This window comes from Kogia breviceps, chromosome 5 (genome assembly GCF_026419965.1).
Source record: "Kogia breviceps isolate mKogBre1 chromosome 5, mKogBre1 haplotype 1, whole genome shotgun sequence".
Classification (NCBI taxonomy): domain Eukaryota; kingdom Metazoa; phylum Chordata; class Mammalia; order Artiodactyla; family Physeteridae; genus Kogia; species Kogia breviceps.
This window is the reverse complement of record NC_081314.1, coordinates 71,057,167-71,075,261: the sequence shown is the minus strand read 5'-3', so window position 1 is coordinate 71,075,261 and position 18,095 is coordinate 71,057,167. Positions and strand designations below refer to the sequence as shown.

General features: G+C 38.9%; 1 protein-coding gene across 13 annotated transcripts in view; it reads right to left on the bottom strand.

Moving 5' to 3' along the window:
- LPP (LIM domain containing preferred translocation partner in lipoma) overlaps positions 1-18,095 on the bottom strand; it is a 714,682-nt gene that overhangs the window by 396,226 nt on the left and 300,361 nt on the right. For all 13 annotated transcript variants that reach the window (XM_059064964.2, XM_059064970.2, XM_067034208.1 and 10 more), the window contains one exon: positions 2,739-2,851. In XM_059064964.2, coding sequence (XP_058920947.1) covers positions 2,739-2,851 — 113 coding nt within the window. The remainder of the gene's footprint in view (positions 1-2,738; positions 2,852-18,095) is intronic.

Sequence of the window (18,095 nt, the reverse complement as noted above, 5' to 3'; positions counted from 1 at the left end):
AGATTTCTCAAAAGAGTTTTGTCAGAAACTATAGGATCCACATCTTCTTGGGTCTCAGTTTCCTCACTTGTGAAGAGAGGGAATTAATTCATTCAGCAAGTATTTGAAAAGTTGTAACCAGATGCCTGGCACCAGGTTTAGACTCAATGATCTCTTAGGTCCCTTTCAGCTCTGAAAAACTTATAATTCTTAGAGTCACACTTAATAGAGGTTCTTTTGGCTCTGACCTGAAGATCTGGCTGGAAACATAAACAGATTTCTACATAAAAACACACATTTACCAGCTATAATTTGGACCTGGCAACAGGAGTTTTCACCATTGGCTGGGAGAAAGACATGCAGAATTTTCTCCTGTGATTACATTACTCTGAGTTCCATCGTAGCTCAAATCTAAAGTTGGGGCAAATATGGCCAGAATGGGACCAAGCCTCTATCACATCACATCACCACCACACAAGGAAAGGACAGGCCCTTTTTCTTCTTCTTCTTTTTAAAAAATTTATTTATTTTTATTTACTTATTGGCTGCGCTGGGTCTTCATTGCTGTGCGTGGGCTTTTCTCTAGTTGCTGTGAGCGGGGCCTAACTCTTCATTGTGGTGCGCGGGCTTCTCGTTGAGGTGGCTTCTCTTGTTGCAGAGCATGGGTGCTAGGCACGTGGGCTCAGTAGTTGTGGCTTGCAGGCTCTAGAGCGCAGGCTCAGTAGTTGTGGCTCACAGGCTTAGTTGCTCCGCGGCACATGGGATCTTCCCAGACCAGGGCTCGAACCCGTGTCCCCTGCATTGGCAGGTGGATTCTTAACCACTGCACCCCAGGGAAGTCCCTGCCCATTTTCTTTTGAACTTGCCAACGATCTTCCACATATTCAATAACAACACACCTCTCCTACCAGATCTGCCCTTTTCCATTTAGCAAAATGTTTTATTTTTTTATCCCTCTTCCTTCTGTTTTATAGAACATAAGCCAACATGGCAACAGGCTTTTTGTTTATTTCCTTCCTTTTCAAAACCAAAGTCATAGTTTGGATATAGTTAACAGGACAAGATCTATACAGAAAAAGACTTTTTGTAATTTTATGAAAGCCCCAGGTTTGATTTTTCTTAATGAAACCCTTGGCAAGTCTTATTATTATTCCTGTTGCTGTTATTTTTATGTGGCGACAATTATAACATCAAAATATCTGTAAGGTGATTATAGTTTAGTACTTCAAATCCATCTGTATTTCATTTAATTATTAGAGGTAGATACAGTTATCTTTAATTACAAGAAAAGTGGGCCTTAGTGTGACCTGGTCGAGATCATGTGACAAGAATAAGCTGCTCAACTAGTATCAAAGACAACTCTTCTTGTCACAAGGTCAAGCAAACTTTTCAGAACTCAAGACTTTAAATGCTTACAAAATAGTTACATAACTATTCAAGAAAGAAGATAGACTAAACAAAGTGTTTAATTGCATAAATTAAACAATATGCAAAAAACAGCCCTTACTAACACGTAAGTTTCATAAGGGCAGAACCCTGTTTGTCTTTTTTGCTACAGAATACGTAGTGCTATAAAGGTGCCCACAGAGCACAGAAATATTTGTTGAGTGAATTAATCATTTCTACCTTTGTCTCCTCTAACCTGAAATTTAAGAGAAAAAAAGTCACACAATGAACTGAACTATTTAAGCAGTTACTTGCTATGGCTTTCCCTCTTTAAAATTTATTATGGGAAATCTTAAACATATACAAAGGTAGAACAAATAATGAATTAAACCTCCATGCACCCAACAATTATCAACTCATGACTAATATTTTCTCACCTATATACTCACTCAGTAGCTCCCTACTCTTACTATTCTTTTTTATTGGCGTATAGGTGATTTACACTGTTGTGTTAGTTCCAGGTGTACAACAAAGTGAATCAGTCACATATATACATGCCCACTCTTTTTTAGATTCTTTTGATTTTAAAGCAAATACCAGGCACTATTCCACTTCATTCACCAATCTTGCTGACATTTCTCTAAAAAATAATGATTTTTTTCTTTGACATATCTATAGTAACATCATCACCCCTAAAAACATGACAATAATTTTATGACAGTATTATTTAGTTTTCCTTCCTGACATAACTGGCATTTAACTGCCTCAACAGTAGCAGCTGGTCACCAGTGGCTCTACATGAACACAGGCTGAGAACTTTTGCTGTTGCTTCTGAATCTAGCCCTGAGTCACTTTGCTCTCAACACTCCCTGGAGTACAAATACTTCTAAATAGTCAATACATACCATACTGTGCACGCCTGACCTCACTCAGAAGAGAAAACCTAAGAAATTTTGCTGTTGCTTTTGCTAGAAAGATGTTGCTGACCAATTAGTACGCACAGTGACCGACCAGAACCTTAAAATATCAGCCTTACTCATTTAGAATGCAACATCTGTGGAAAGAGAAAAAAGGCAATAAAAAAGCCTGGTTATGGGCTTCCCTGGTGGCGCAGTGGTTGAGAATCCGCCTGCCGATGCAGGAGACACGGGTTCGTGCCCCGGTCCGGGAAGATCCCACATGCCGCGCAGAGGGCAAGCCAGCAGAATTCTGGGAAGCTTGAGCTGGGCAGTTGGCATTAAAATGCCTCAGTGCTTTGTGAGGTGTCAAGCTCTCTGTAGGATCTGGATAAATGTTTATCCACCACAGAAACAATCTCAGAATTCATGATTCCTAGCATGGCTTATAAACATGACTTCAACCCCAGATCTTACCTGTGCCCTGAAAGCACTGTCATCAAGGGGAGGTGGAGGAGGGAAGTTCCCAGAGCCCGATGGAGAAGCACTGGAATCATCTAGAGGTGGAGGCGGGGGTGGAAGAAAATCACCTATGGAAAGGAAACACACACATGAAATTAACACGGATGCAATGCTATAGCACTCTTACAAACACAGATGATGTGTGTAACCAACTTATGATGGTTCCACCTATAATTTCTCGACTTTACCATGGTGCAAAAGCAACAGGCATTCAACAAAAAACGTACTTTGAATTTTGATCTATTCCTGAGCTAACCACATGGGGTGCAATACTGTTGTGATGCTGGGCTTCGGCAGGCAGCCTCAGCTCCCAGTCAGCCAGGAGATCGCCAGGGTGAACATACACTTACAACCATTCTGTGCCCTCACAACCACTCTGTTTTTCACTTTCAGTACAGTGTCCAATAAATGACATACTATACTCAACTTTTTATTGTAAAATAGGCTTTGTGTTACATGATTTTGCCCAACTGTAGGCTAAATGTAAGTGTTCTGGGCATGTTTAAGGTAGGCAAGGCTAAGCTATGATGTTTGGTAGATTAGGTGTATTAAATGCATTTTCCATTTAATATTTTCAACTTACAGTGGGCTTTTCAAAATGTAACCGCATCATAAATCAAGCAAGATTTGCATTAGCTGGCATTTTACTGCTTTGTAATTGGCTTTGACACATAATTTTTTGTCCGGCACAGCAATTATTCCCTACGTTCTCCTCAGTTTAATTAGCATCCTTAACTTTCAGAAGAATGAGGACCAGACAGGATACTTAGAAGTGACATAAAGCTGGTGTAGAAGCGTGTCAAGTACATTTAGCCAGAACAGGGAAGGTGCTTGGAGTGGTGGATTGCTGAGGTGTATTAGACTTGTTGCTAGTCCTCAATGAATTTTCAGTCAAGTAGAGAAGGAAAAAAATGTGTAAACAGGTAAAAGGTAACAGAAGATGCAATTTATTAAGCTCTACAAACTCTTTTGGAAGTTAAGATAAAGGAAAGCTTACATTCATTTGGAGTAACAAGGAAGCTTTACTGGAGTATTTAAATTGCCCCTGAACATTATGATGTAGATAGTAAGTTCATGCTAGACAGAAATAAAGGAAAATAGAGGCATAATGGTAAAAACAAACAAACAAAAAAAAAAACACAACAGGGTCTAGAGAATAAAAAGCAAGTTACAATATAGCATAAACACAGGAATGTAAAATAACACTAGTAGGTTATAAAAATTAAAGCAGTATGAAAATAAGCTTTTAAGTGTGTTCCACATCTAGCATAGAGTTTGAATTTTATTGTGCATGCAGTGAGGATCCATTAAGGATTTCTGAGAAGGAAACACTTCTAAGAATATGATTTAACTAAAGACTAATCTAAATGTTTGTGCAGGACAAGATTAGGAGAAACTGGAATAAGAAACACCCAATTTGGAAATCTATACACTATCCAGGCTTTAGGATACTAGGAAATCTAACATTGCTATGGGTTCTTGGTATGGAATCTTTTTAAATATTCTTTGCAAGAAATTCTATTAAGAAAAGGAAATCTTCATTTTCTAAAAAAAAATTCTCTATGTGCCCTTTTCCTTTTAGCAATAATGTTTTAGACGTGTTGGGGAACTGTCCTCCTCTATGGATAAATAGTTTTTCCTTGCATTTCAGCTCTTCAACACTTAGTGGTAGAGTATAGTCTCTACCACTCTATGAGTCACTGTTGGATAGTACCAAAACATCACAACTTAGGTCTTCAGAAAAGAAAGAGTCTAAATCTCACAGTGGAAGGATGGTGACTTGGACTGATTGTTCTGATACACCCTTGAGATTGTTCAGTTGAGCTCCATTTGCCTTATAAATAACAGTCTTACACAGAGAACAGATTTGTGGTTGCCAAGAGGGAGGGGGAGGTGGGGTAGGGAAGGATTGGGAGTTTAGGATTAGCAGAGGCAAACTATTATATATAGAATGGATAAACAACCAGGTCCTACTGTATATAGCACAGGGAACTATGTTCAATATCCTATGATAAATCATAGTGGAAAGGAATATGAAAAAGAATGCACATATATGGATAACTGAATTACTGTGCTATACAGCAGAAATTAACACATTGTAAATCAACTATACTTCAATAAAATAAATTTTAAAAAAGTAACAGTCTTAGAGTTGGAAGAGTAGCTAACAGCTGTCGAGTCTAGCTCCCCGCCATATTCAGGCTACCAAGAAGTCAAACACACTATCTTTAGAGTACTCTGTTTTTTGGACTCTCACCATGCACCAGGCACTGTGCTAAGATTTTCCTAGGCTACCTCTTACTCCCACAACAACTCTCTATGCTGATGGTTCTGAAACTTTAGAGCTCACTAGGATTGCTGGAAGGTCTGGTTAAAACACAGATTGCTGGCTCCCACCCCCAGAAGCTCTGATTCAGTAGGTCTGGGTCAGGGTCTGATAATTTGCATTCCTAATAAATCCCCAGGTGATGCTGGTGCTCCTGGGCCTGGGACCACACTTTGAGAACCACTGCATTAAGCAAAGTGTCACAGTATTCCTACTTTGGACCCCATAGAATTGGAAAGGTTCAATGACATGTCATATAGAAATATCTCTACATCTCTCATACTTCTGCGTGTGCACATCTGAAGATATATGTTGTCTATATCCTTATTCAAATTATAAGTCTCATAAATCTTTATTAACTCCATCTAAGAGTTCTAAACATTCACCAAGGAATCTTATCTAAAAATGCCAATGCCCAAACTCTATCTCATACCAATGCATTCAGAATCTCAGGGATGGGGGAAAGGCATGGGGAGAAATGATCAGACACCCGTACTCCTTTAAAACCCAGATAATGCTAATGTGCAGCCAGGACTGAGAAACTCACTGGCCTTCAAAAAAAAAAAAAAAAAGAAATACCTGTCAAGTAAAGAGGATCATCACCAAGATCTTTTCTACCTTTAAAAGTCATAATGTATGAGACGAAAGCTCACAATGAAGTTTTAGGTGATCAGCAAAGAAATCTAGGTTGATGATCAAATTCTACTTCACAGCTTAATTTTCAGGTTCAAATGTTCTATCTGGACCTATGTCTTCTTCATATTCAATTTAAAAGAGAATTTCTCAGCACCTTCTTATACTTTACCAGATCCTTTATGTCATAGGAATTGTCAGAGCATTAAACAGTATCAGAACTGACCAAAATCTTGGAGATCATATTATGAAGGTAGAAACAGAGGCCCACGAAAGACACATGAACTGCCCAAATTCTCAGAGCAAACTTGTCTTAGAATAAAAAGTATACCTGCCTGTCTCTAAGGTCCCTTAGACCTATATCTCTCTCTTGACCCTATACTTCTGTCATGGAAATTAAGTATAGTGAAGTACAGGTTGGAGAGTCCTGGGAGGGTGAAAAGGAACCAAGAAAGAAAATAGAATGTATTTTTTTTAAAGGAATATCTTGAAAACAACATAAATCTAGACCATGTGTTCTAGGCAAGATTAGGCAGATTATTAAAGTCATAGTGATAACCTCATAATACATATCTGCTTATTTGAATCAGTTACTAAGTTAGACCAAAGTTTTCCATCTTTCAAGCTCAATCATAGGCTTCTTGCTACATTGTTTAGAGTGGAGCTCACATTTTAAAAGGATGTGGAGGACTGGGGTAAATGTCTAGAAAACAGACCACACACACGATAAAGGGACAGAAAATGGGTCCTCTGAAGGGAAGCAGGACTAGTTAAGACAGTTGGAATGAAAAACTCTCCGTAAAGAGTTTTAAATCAGACTAAGAACTATTAGAATTCTGACTGAAGGCTCACCATTTTAACAGGCAGGTCAACAGAGGGAAATGCCTCTAAGTGACAGTAAGTTCAGCTTAAGAGAGAAGGCACAATTTCCATGTTTAAGGAAGATGTCAAAAAGGAAAGAACAAAATGTGTGTATATAAATGTTGCGGGGGAAGATCCTTTCCTTTTCAGTAGATTTCTTCAAACGATGAAAGAGCACCTGGCTGAGATGCTTGTGGGGCAACCCTCCTAGAGGAAAAAGCACCTGGACGGAATCAGCTGTAGTACCTTACAACCAGCAACGCTAAGCTGTAGACCTTCACATTAGTGCATGCCCTGCCCTCTGGGCTCACTGGGGAAATCCAAGTGAACTCCCTACAGGGGCACTGAATAAATCAAACAGGCAAGACAAAAATGGACACACATCAGGCAACTGGGGAATGCAGTGATACATAAAAGCTAAGGAAGAAATATTTGGTTTTATTAGGAGTAGTCACAGACACATGTCTGTAAACCTGGTTTCCTCCTTACCCTTTTCCTCACCATACAAAGCCTACCCAACACGCAAAATACATTTATTCCTCAATTACCAGCTAAAATGATTTACTCCAAAGTTACACTGCTAGTGAAATACAGAGCTGGAAATGGATGCTCACAACACCTTGGAGAGAAGCAAGGAAAGACCTTGCTTAATTTGCTCTATACCATCCCATCTCATTCAGCTAATATTCAAAAGTTTTTGCTTTGTGCCAGATGTAGCACCATGAGGCAGTTAAAGGGTGAGTTCGGCAAATAAAGTATTATATCCCTGATTCCCAAACACTACTTTATTCCAGCTGACATCAGAAAATAGCCCGTTATTCATACCATTAACTTGAAGAGAGTGAGGAAAAACTCCCAGAAACCCAGCTATTTATATTTGCTCAAGCTACCCTTTCTAGTCTAGGGGTAAAAAGGCAGTGGCACTGAGAAGGAAATGTGGCTACTTGATTGTAACTGAGTTATCACCCACTGTAGTTACCCCAGTAACATGGCTCAGGCATATATAAAAGGCAGCTACCTGAAAACAGTTTGCTTAGCCCTTCATGATATGAAGTCCCCCATGAGAGGGAGAAAATAACAAGAATTTACCAACAAAGAAGATGGTAAGTTACTGGTTATGTATGATTGTACTGCAAAAATACAAGGGAGTAATTAAACTCAGATCATCAATAAAGTCTGGATTCATTTACCACGGTTAAAACAAAAAAAAAAAAAGCAAGCATCATTCTCCTTCTTCTTGATCCAAATATCCACGTAAACCTACATACACACACACATACGGATTTAGATAATAGCCCCTTTTGTGCCTCATACAGGTTCTATCCCAGCATCTATAATACTTGATTGCATTTATATGTTCATGGCCATTCTCTCCTAGTAAGAACTGAAACGCCTAACAAACAGAGCCCACTCATAATTTATCTTTATATCCTCACCACTTGGCATAAAGTTTGGGCCATGTCATCCCTCAGTAAATGTAGGTTGAAAAACTAAATGAATAAAAAGCCATTTAATCACTCAATTGCTTTTCTAAATTAAATGACCTGGTGTCTTAGGTGCTTTTCAAACATCAATGTTCAAATCACCAAAAGGATCCAGCTAAAATGCAGGCTCTGATTCGCCAGGTCTGGGGTGAGGCCTGAGATTCTGCATTTCTCACATGGTCCCAGGTGATGCTGATGCAGATCTTTGGACTGCACAGGAAGAGCTCTTGCAATTGGCAGATGTTGGCTCTCTTACTTTCTTAAATGGAGAAATTCTGGTTGTTTAAGGAAAATCTAAACTTTAAGGTAATTATAAATAAAATTACTTTGGAGCTCCTCAAATTAAGAATGTAAATTATGAGTACACAAGAGATTGGGTTGGAACATACACACACACACACACACACACACACACACACACACACACACACACATACACAAAATAAAAGTAATTATGGTGACCAAATCATAAGCTTCAAGTAAAGACAGTTACTCTTTTCCATTAATAGTAACTAATAGAGAAAGGAAATATGTTCCAAAGAAAATAGTACAAAATTTCAAGCCCCCAAACTTAAAACACAAAGCCTAGCTCTACCCTTCACTTTGGAAAAGGCAGTGCTACCATCTCAGGTTCAGTTTTCCTCACCTATTAAATGAGTATAACAATAACCAGGGGCTTCCCTGGTGGCGCAGTGGTTGAGAATCCGCCTGCCGATGCAGGGGTCACGGGTTCGTGCCCTGGTCCGGGAAGATCCCACATGCCGCGGAGCAACTAAGCCCGTGAGCCATGGCCGCTAGGCCTGCGCGTCCGGAGCCTGTGCTCCGCAACGGGAGAGGCCACAGCAATGAGAGGCCCGCATACCGCAAAAAAAAAAAAAAAAAAAAAAAAAAAAAAAAAAAACAATAGCCAGTGTCACTCTGCCCATCAACCCAGTTAAAACTGAGACTCTGGACTTTTTTTTGACTACAACCCAGAGTAAAGAAATAACCTTTTATATGATGATGCAAAACTCCTATCTGGACATGTGTAAGTGCATGTATATCTGAAACAAGGGTTTCATGAAACCATATTTATTGCATGTAATCCACACTGACATTTTCTCTGTTGTTTATTTACTTTAAAGGTGTTGTGTGTGACCCAGGAAAGTGGCTGTGACCCATAAATAGGTCTCAATCCACAGTTTGAACACTGCTAAGCTGAACTGTAAGTGACTTGTACAATGTGTACATGATAGATGACATTTTTTTTCTTTTCACTTATGCACAAAAGAGCAGCTGAGTCTAAATTTGCCCACTCGGTAGAGAAGACCAAATCTGAGAAGATGAAGCTCTCTGAGCAAGGTTGAGAAAAGAGAACAAGTGAGAAGATAAAATAAATAGAACAGGAGTGAAAAATCTCTGTAAGGTGGTTGAGTTATATCACAGCTATAGCATTCTCCTCATAAATGAGAGGCAATTTATTAGGAAACCAACCAACTGAAGACTTTGTTTACAATTTTACCCTCAAATCCATCTTCTGTTTGCATTAAAACACATGTGCCACCAAGAAAACTCCATCAGAAAGCACACTGGATAAAATCTTTTAAAAATGAAGTATCAAGGTTTATGACATTAAGTAAATGTTATTTGTGTGATAACATATATACATATATGCCTGTAATATCAGGGAGTATCTTTTAAGTAGATTCCCAAGAAATTGTTAAAGGCAAGTTGCCTCTAAGAAGATCAATTTTGCAACTGGGGAGCAAGAGTGGAAGAGAAACTCACTTTTCGTTATACAAATTTCTAACCGGTCATTGTTCTACCCACTTATTTTAAAATAACACATACACGCAATTCAAAAGAGAATTTTCAGTACCTAGAAATGTGTCATAAGTTTTTAAAAACCACCAGGAAATATTGGGATATGGCAGAGATCAAGGAACCATTGAGGATAAGTCCCATTTAATGCATCACCTCCCAGTCTTCTCAATCTATTTACTACCCATTGGTTGTAACTAACAATATGAAAGGAGTTGCACTGATTTACTCAATGTGTGGCTCCTATTAGAGATAGTATAAAAAGCCTGCTTATTCCCACACCCAAAGCCTAGGCACCATCTCAGAGTGACCACAGACCTCTTTCTTGGATTAAGCACTCATGGAGCTACTAATAAGGCAGCTCCTGAATTTCCATTTTTCTCCTGTTCCTTCAGTGTGCAGCCCCTCTCAGAACTCACTGGTAGAAGTGATAATTATGAGGGCAAGGTTGGGCATCCCTGGTTCCCTGTCCTCACTGTCATCAAAATAGCAACAATACTGACCCCCTTAAATGACACATCTTCATCTGTAAATGAGAAGATACGTGACCTCAACCAAGTAGCTTCAGTTCTCTAGTTTTCACACAACACATTTTTGGAGTTCATGCTTTTATTATATATAATTATATATTAGAAGAGAAACCTTTCTACTTTTCTTCCATTTTTATTTTCTGCTGCTTAAGTAAAAAACAAACAAATTTTGATTCTGATAGTACTTAATTTTCTAGTCATGTTATTTAAATGAAAGGTCAAAATTAAAGAGTGATGAAACACAATAATGGTATAAGATGATATAAGAAATTCAGTACTCTTGTATGCTACTTATATATAAATAGGAGTGTTAAAGATAAAACTTTCTCAAGAAAATTTGGCAACAGGTATCAAAAGCCTTAAAAATGTTTATACACTTTGATGCAGCAATACCACTTTTAATAAATTATCCTACTAAAGCAGTGACTAAAGACTATACAGGGAAGCATGTTAAAGAATCTTAATCACAGTGAAATACAATGGAAATGATCAGACTATTCATCAATAAAATTGGGGTAAAAAAAATCAGTTGAAGTCAGTGACACACTAGAAAATTGTGTTGCCATCAAAATGGTGGTGTTGATCTAGATCTGACATCTATTTAGTCATTGACTGGGTGCCTTCTATGTGCCAGGGATTATTTTAGACACCAGAAGGAAACATCAAACAAACAAATAAATAAAACAAACAACAAAGAGCTGCACTCGAGTAATTTATACTCTATCAGAAGAAGAAGAACACTTAAAAAATAAATTACATAAAACATACTTGATGTCAAATCTTGATAAGCACTTTACAGATATATAGGGCAAAGAAGGGGGAAAGGACTGCTAGGGTGATGGTGGAATGTTTCAGTTTTAAAGAAAAAGGTTGGGGAATGCCTCATGGAGGTGATATTTGAACAAAGACTTAAATCTAGTGAAGGTGTGAGTCATGGAGTATCTGGGACAAGTACATGAAAAACTGTTTCTGATGTATTACCTTGTGAGAAAAAAATGGGCTATGAACATTGTTTATAATATGGCACAATTTCTGTATAAACATTTTGTATATGTTAACAATGTTGCCTATAGCTCACGGGATGGTTGTCTACAGCTCATGCCTTCTCCTTTTGGTTTAATTGTTATACAATAAATGTGAATTATAGGCATGCATTTTTTAAAAATCAAAAGGAAGATACTTTGAAATGAATTGCAGAATCTACTTAAGCCAGTGTTTAATTTTAATGCATCACTATATTTACCCAAGCCAAAATGTAATGTCTCCGTCATCCTTCTAAATAACTTAGCTTGAAATGCTCTTTCAGATTCTCAAATTAAAAGCAGGAAGAATGATTACCCTAAAGTAGATGAAGTCTCCCTGATTTTCAGATGGACGGTTTCACTCTACATCTAGCTAATATGGAATCCCTGGGTCATCACTGAGTTCAGTAGTCCTCATGTTTGACCACAATTAAATAGTCTGTGTGAAGGTGAAACACCTTAGGGCATCATATCTAAGTATACTGTATTTCTCTATCACATGGTGGTTTTCATTTGTTGAAAAACAAATTCACTTTCTTAGTTAAGAAACACTGAATGATTTTCAAATAATATGAAGTTAGGAGGACAGTCTGGTTCTACAAATGGACTAAAACCAAATAGCATTTTTTAATCCACCAAGTGTCAATTGTCTTACAAAAAGACAGTAATTTCCACTGAAACAACAAACCACACACCATATAATTTGGCTTCCAAAGATGCGCATTCAAAATAAACAGGGCAATGATTTAAGCCTAAGCATCAATCTTCTATCAACTATTGAGATACCTTTAGCCCCACACCAAAACGTGAAATTCTCTCAGTTTAAAAATTAAAAATTCATGCCGTGGACACAAAATGAGGCAACAGTCTAGAGAAACAAAAAATCTTAACTTACCACTGAAAAAAGAAGCTGGCAAACAAATATCAATGTGCTGAGAGACTATTCCAAAAATACTCTTTTTTCTTGGAGATGGGACGTCACCCTGTGGCGGCCACTGAGGCCAGAAGCTTACCTTCCTTCCAAAGCTGGTGATGGAGCTGGAGGGATGATCGTTTCAGAATAAAAACACTTTAAATAGCTCATTTAAACTTATTTCACCACTGCTATATCTGGATAGAGTGACCCATCGTCACTTCCAGTGACAACATATTGCTCCTTCCTGATTTAGCTCTATTGGAGCCCATATTCTGCTCTCTGTTAGTTTAATTGCATATCTACTGGTTTCTCCTACTAGACTATAAGCACCTTGAGAGCAAGCTCTCTGTTTTAGAGGGCACAGAGAGCACACAGGAGATGCTTGATGAATAGTGATAATATTACTATCATAAATGATTATTATTATAAATCTATATTATATTAAACTGAATTGAACTCTGAAAAAAAATGAACATATGTATTTCTACCATGGACCATTTTGCCCCTTTTCAATTACTGACATAAGGTCGATACACTATAGTACTGGAGGCGGGAGTGTCATAGGTTCTGCATGATGCTCATATCTGGATAGTTAATAACATGGGTCTTAAAGTAGCCACCTAGTTTTGCTGTTGTTGTTATCATTGTTTTTATATTAACTTACTCGGAGCATGTCTTCAGGATACAGGCCCTGAGTCCTCATCCCTAAGTCACCACCTGGCTATGGGGACACCCTCATCTCAAGAAACACTGCAACCATGTGTACTGTACTTGATCTTTCTTCTGCAATAAAAGGTCTGTAGATAGGTCTTAACAGTATCTTATCCCACAGCGTATCTAGAAACTCCTTCAAATCCTCCAGGAATGTTGGAGGGTCAGGTTTCTGTCCATAAAGGAGACTTGGGAATGGAAGAGGAACAGGGCAATGAAGGAAGTGGAAGGAGAGATGTTATGTGAATAGAAACACAAAATGGTAGTGCTTGAGGTGTTGAAACAGCTCTGACTTTTAAAGGAAAGTATGCATCAGCATCTCAGGAAGCACTTTCTTTTACTGCATACAGCGAGGCCCCACTCTACGATTCTTAGATCAGAAACTTTGGGGTTAGGACCCAGACACAAGTGTCTTGACAAGCTCCCCACATGATTCTGACATATAGCCCTGGTTAAGAGTCACTGACCTTCATAAAAGACAAACTAAGACTGAGAAGCTATCCTAGCTTAAAGAAGACTAAGAAGACAAGGCAACTAAGTGCAACTTGTGATTCTGGACAGGGTCCTAGACCAGAAAAAGAATCTTAATAGAACAACTGATTAAATCTGAATAAAGTCTATACATTAGCAAGAAGTATTGTGGTCAGTGTGTTAATTGCCTAATTTTGCTAACTGTACTATGATTATGTAAGATATCAACAGTTGGGGAAACTGGATAAAGGCTAAGTGAGAATCCTTTATACTATTTTTCAACGTTTGTGTGAAGTCTGAGATCATTTCAAAGTGAAAAGTAAAATTTTATTTTTTAAACTTTAAGAGAAAAAGTCATTGATCTAGTCCAATAACTTTTATTTTACACATGGAGAAATTTCAACCAGTGTGGTAAAGAGAAACACATATAGTGTAGAACCATACCAAGAAACCCACTGTGACCCTGTATCCCCTAACTTCTGGCTGAGGACACATTTACCACGATAGGTGGCAAATTTAGTGTGAGAAACTGAGGCTGCTTAAGAATACGGAGGAAACCTGCTCGGCCCCTACAACTTCAGAAGACTATGAAGAAGAGAAGAGATTCTTACTATTTAGGAGACTTGGATTAGATGATCAGAAACACATGAAATATCTTCAATAACACCCAGGCTAAATGCAGCATGGTTAGGCTGGGAATCCTAGCGTGACGATCAGCAGCAATGAAATCCCATCACATTTCCTTGGCCCGACTGTGTGAGCCCATTTCCCTGCCTCAAGAGACTCCCTGAGGATAAGAAGGGCTGTCTGAGACCAGGGGCTTTGTGTGATTTCTCCAGTCTTCATCTTTTATGCACAAATGACTTTAAATCCTTCTCACTGAGAAATTCTTGTTACTATTTATATAAAATGATGCCAACGTTACTCACTCTCGTTCAACCCTGCCATTTCATCGAGACTGAGGCTTAGCAAATGCATAAATGCTTTAAAAATAATCAAACAGAGACACTCATTTCATCTCAAGGTGGTTGTTTTTTGGCATGTTTTTTTTTTTTTTTTCCCCAAAAGAATACTGGAGCTGACAGGTACTTGCTTTAAAAATTTACTTCACCACCTGCTAGCTGAAATATTGCTTTCATGGGTTTATATTGTATTAAAAGGTCACTGGCTGTTTAAGTCTTAAACAGTTTTAATCATTCTAAAAGTCTCTTAACAGTAAGAAAAGGAAGCTCAGAACAAACAGCAGCAGGGACTCTAATTAAAAGGGCCAATTCATTTAATTTTATTTGGGGTTAATTATTCAGGATTCATTCTTTGATGTGTAAGGAATAGCAATTAGTAATTTTAGTGATTTGAGAATCGTTGGAGGTGTAATCAGTTAAAATGAGTGAGTGTTTACAACACAAGATGGTGAATTAGTCTCTCTCAGCTGGAGAACAGGAACATTAGGCTCCAAGAGATCAAGGCTACTAAGGATTAGAGACGCTGGTAATAACAGTCACTTCAAAATAAAACACATGTCAATAGCATCTAGCATTCTCTTTCCTCTGAGCTAAGGCAATGCACAGAAGCATCATGAAATTACCTTTCACCAGATCTCCATCTTTGCTGCTCTTGCCAACCACGTCCCTTCATTTGGCTCTTGCCACCATGGTAACCGTAAATGTATTACATTAAAAAAAAATTCTACACCATTTATAAGCAACATAAGACCCAGAATAACCATGACACTCATTTATTCCACGTCGGCATCTGTAACTGATGGCTGGGCATCCCCATCTGAACCTCTAGCTCAGCGTTCAAAACTGAATTCAGATCCCTTAACCCACAGACTTGCTCAGCTCCTCTTGTGTCCTTTATTTTTCTATGTATTTCAGTATAATTCTTCCAATCACAAAGGTTGGGAGAAAACCCCTTTTCTCTTTTTTGTCTCATTCATTCACACTGAATATAGCTAGCCATATTAAATTATTCCAAATCTGTTTATTTCTCTCCAACTCGACTGCCACCAAAATACTTAATGACTAGTTACCTCATATCTAGACTTATGAAACAGTCCATATAGTTTTCATTCTTCCAAGCCTAGTCCTTTTCAACTAATCTTATACACTGTTGCTGGCTTGAAAATTTCCATTGGCCCCCAAATAACCAAAACAATCTTGGGGGGAAAAAAAAAAGGACAAAGTTGGAGAATTCTCCCTTCCTGATTTCAAAACTCACCACAAAGTTACAGCAATCAAAACAGTATGGTGCTGACACGAGGAAAGACATAATGACCAATGAAATAGAATAGAGAGCCTAGAAATGAACCCTCACATACATGGCCAACTGAGTCAATGGCAACTGTGCTGGAGTTTTAGAGAAGGATGGCTTGGGAATACTACAGGCTTGGTAAGACCCCTGGTCCAGGTTACCCCAAATCTGACAGGACCTCATCTGGCACAGGCAGAATCCTTAAACAGGATGGGTCTCTTAGGAGAAAATGGAGAGCTATGTGACAAAGTTCACTGTACTGTATACCCTCCTGGAGTGCTCTGGTGAGTATGCATTCTTTGAGATCACTGCTGCCAACACCAGCTCTGCCAAGTTCAGCGCTTCAGAACGCTGACTTTTGCTCAGCCACATACCCAGTCATACATCTGACTACGTCCCTTGACTCTAATAATTTGCTCATGCTTTTATCTGCATGAAGACCTCCCTCTCCACAATTTTTCATTGTGAAACGCAAGCTCTTCTTGGAGCCCAGGTCACCTGCCAACCCGATACAGCCTTTCTTGGCTGCCTCCCGACAAAAGCACCTCCCCAGCTCTCATCCTCCAGAGCCCTTGGAGACCATGTTCATGATGCATCTTGTTGAGAATACAGGACCCATTTACCTGCACCACGTGTTCCTTGAGGGCACACATCACATATGATTCATCACTCTAGCCTAAAAGTACCTCTTCCCATGCCTCAGAGAGTTGAGATGGACAAGATTTAAGAAAATATTTGCTGAGTGGGTATATGCACAAATTCTTGACAACTACAAGTTGAATCCCAGCCAAAGTTATCCTTTAAAGGATGAATCTGAGTGGTTATCAATCTCAAAATAACTGTATGTATGTATGAGGAAGAGAGAGTGAGAGTGGTGCAGGGGAGGGGAGGAGAGACAGAGAGACAGAGAGAGACAGAGAGGCATAGGAGTGTAACTAAAACAATAGCAGAATGAAGTCCTAGCAGCCAAATAAACAAATACTGTGCTCTCCCTGGAATGTTTAGAAATCTTGGAAAGGAACCACATAAAGAGCCCTGAGGTGGCACTAACTTGGCACATCAAGTGCTTCTGTGACTGATTAACCCAGCATTTCCTTGGGTCTGGGAGTATTATTAGGTCACTTTTATTATGGACAAACTGTTCTTGAACAATCTGTAAGACATAAACAAGCTATTGTGATGAATCAATCAAATAAGTCAGTTTTGTTCTGAAAATCTGCCGAAATAGCCAAGGTAAAACAACCACCACCACCACAACCAGGCAGTCAAACAAACAAGAACATCCTCAAACCCCAGTGCCTTTCACTGAAGTCTGAATGGGCTCTTCTTGGCCCACGTTGACCTATAAACCCACACCCTCACACCTACAATGGGCAAGTCCTGCATCGCAAGAAAATGTCAAAAGGCCTTCAAAACCTGTTAGATGCTGCAAAATCTATTAGATCCATAAACTTATGTTTTTTTCAAATTAGAATAGAGAATTCAAACAGTAATCTCCTGAAAAGTCAGATTTTGTCTCTAGGGAGGCACTCCAAGAAATACCTCATTCTTTGTATTTCATTCACTCTGCTTTCTTCACTTCCCCAGATTAGGAAGTCATGTGATAGGAGACGGTCCCCAGTGCAAAGTTTGGTGACGTGTTCTGGGCAGAAGTTCAGGCACTTTGTTATTTTGACAGACCTGGTCTGGCTGCCCAAAGACATAATTTAGCTAAATGCGGACCTTGTCCCCTCCTCCTGCTTCATTTGGCCAGCTGTCTCAGAAGGTCTTTCATTATGGAGGGCAATGGATTTATGGCTCCCTTTTATTTCTCCAACAGTAGTTCCACTTCTTTTGAGTTTCAAGTTCAATGAGCTCAACCTTGGCATTCAACGTTCTCCTTATGTCTCATCCTAAAGAGTGTTTGTCCCAGGTCCGTTTGCCAAGGACTTGGTGGCAGTTCCCTTCCTGACACTCAAGCTGGCAATACCATGCTTCTTCTTATAAACAGACTCATCCCATTACCTGAATTACCTCTTCAAGTCCTACTGACACTTGCATGGCTTAACTGGCACTAATGGTACAACTTTATAAACTCACAAAATCATCAGGTTAGAAAGGAATTAGAATGGAATAAGGAGGTTCTGCTAATCTACGAGTCAGCAAACAATGGCCAAATCCAGACTGCCTCCTGTTTTCTAAATAAAGTTTTATTGGAACACAGCTACAGTCATGAACTCATTTTTCATCTATGGCTGCTTTTGTGTTCTGTTGGCAGAATTGAGTAGTTGAGACAAAGACCTTACAGCCAGCAAAACCTAAAATA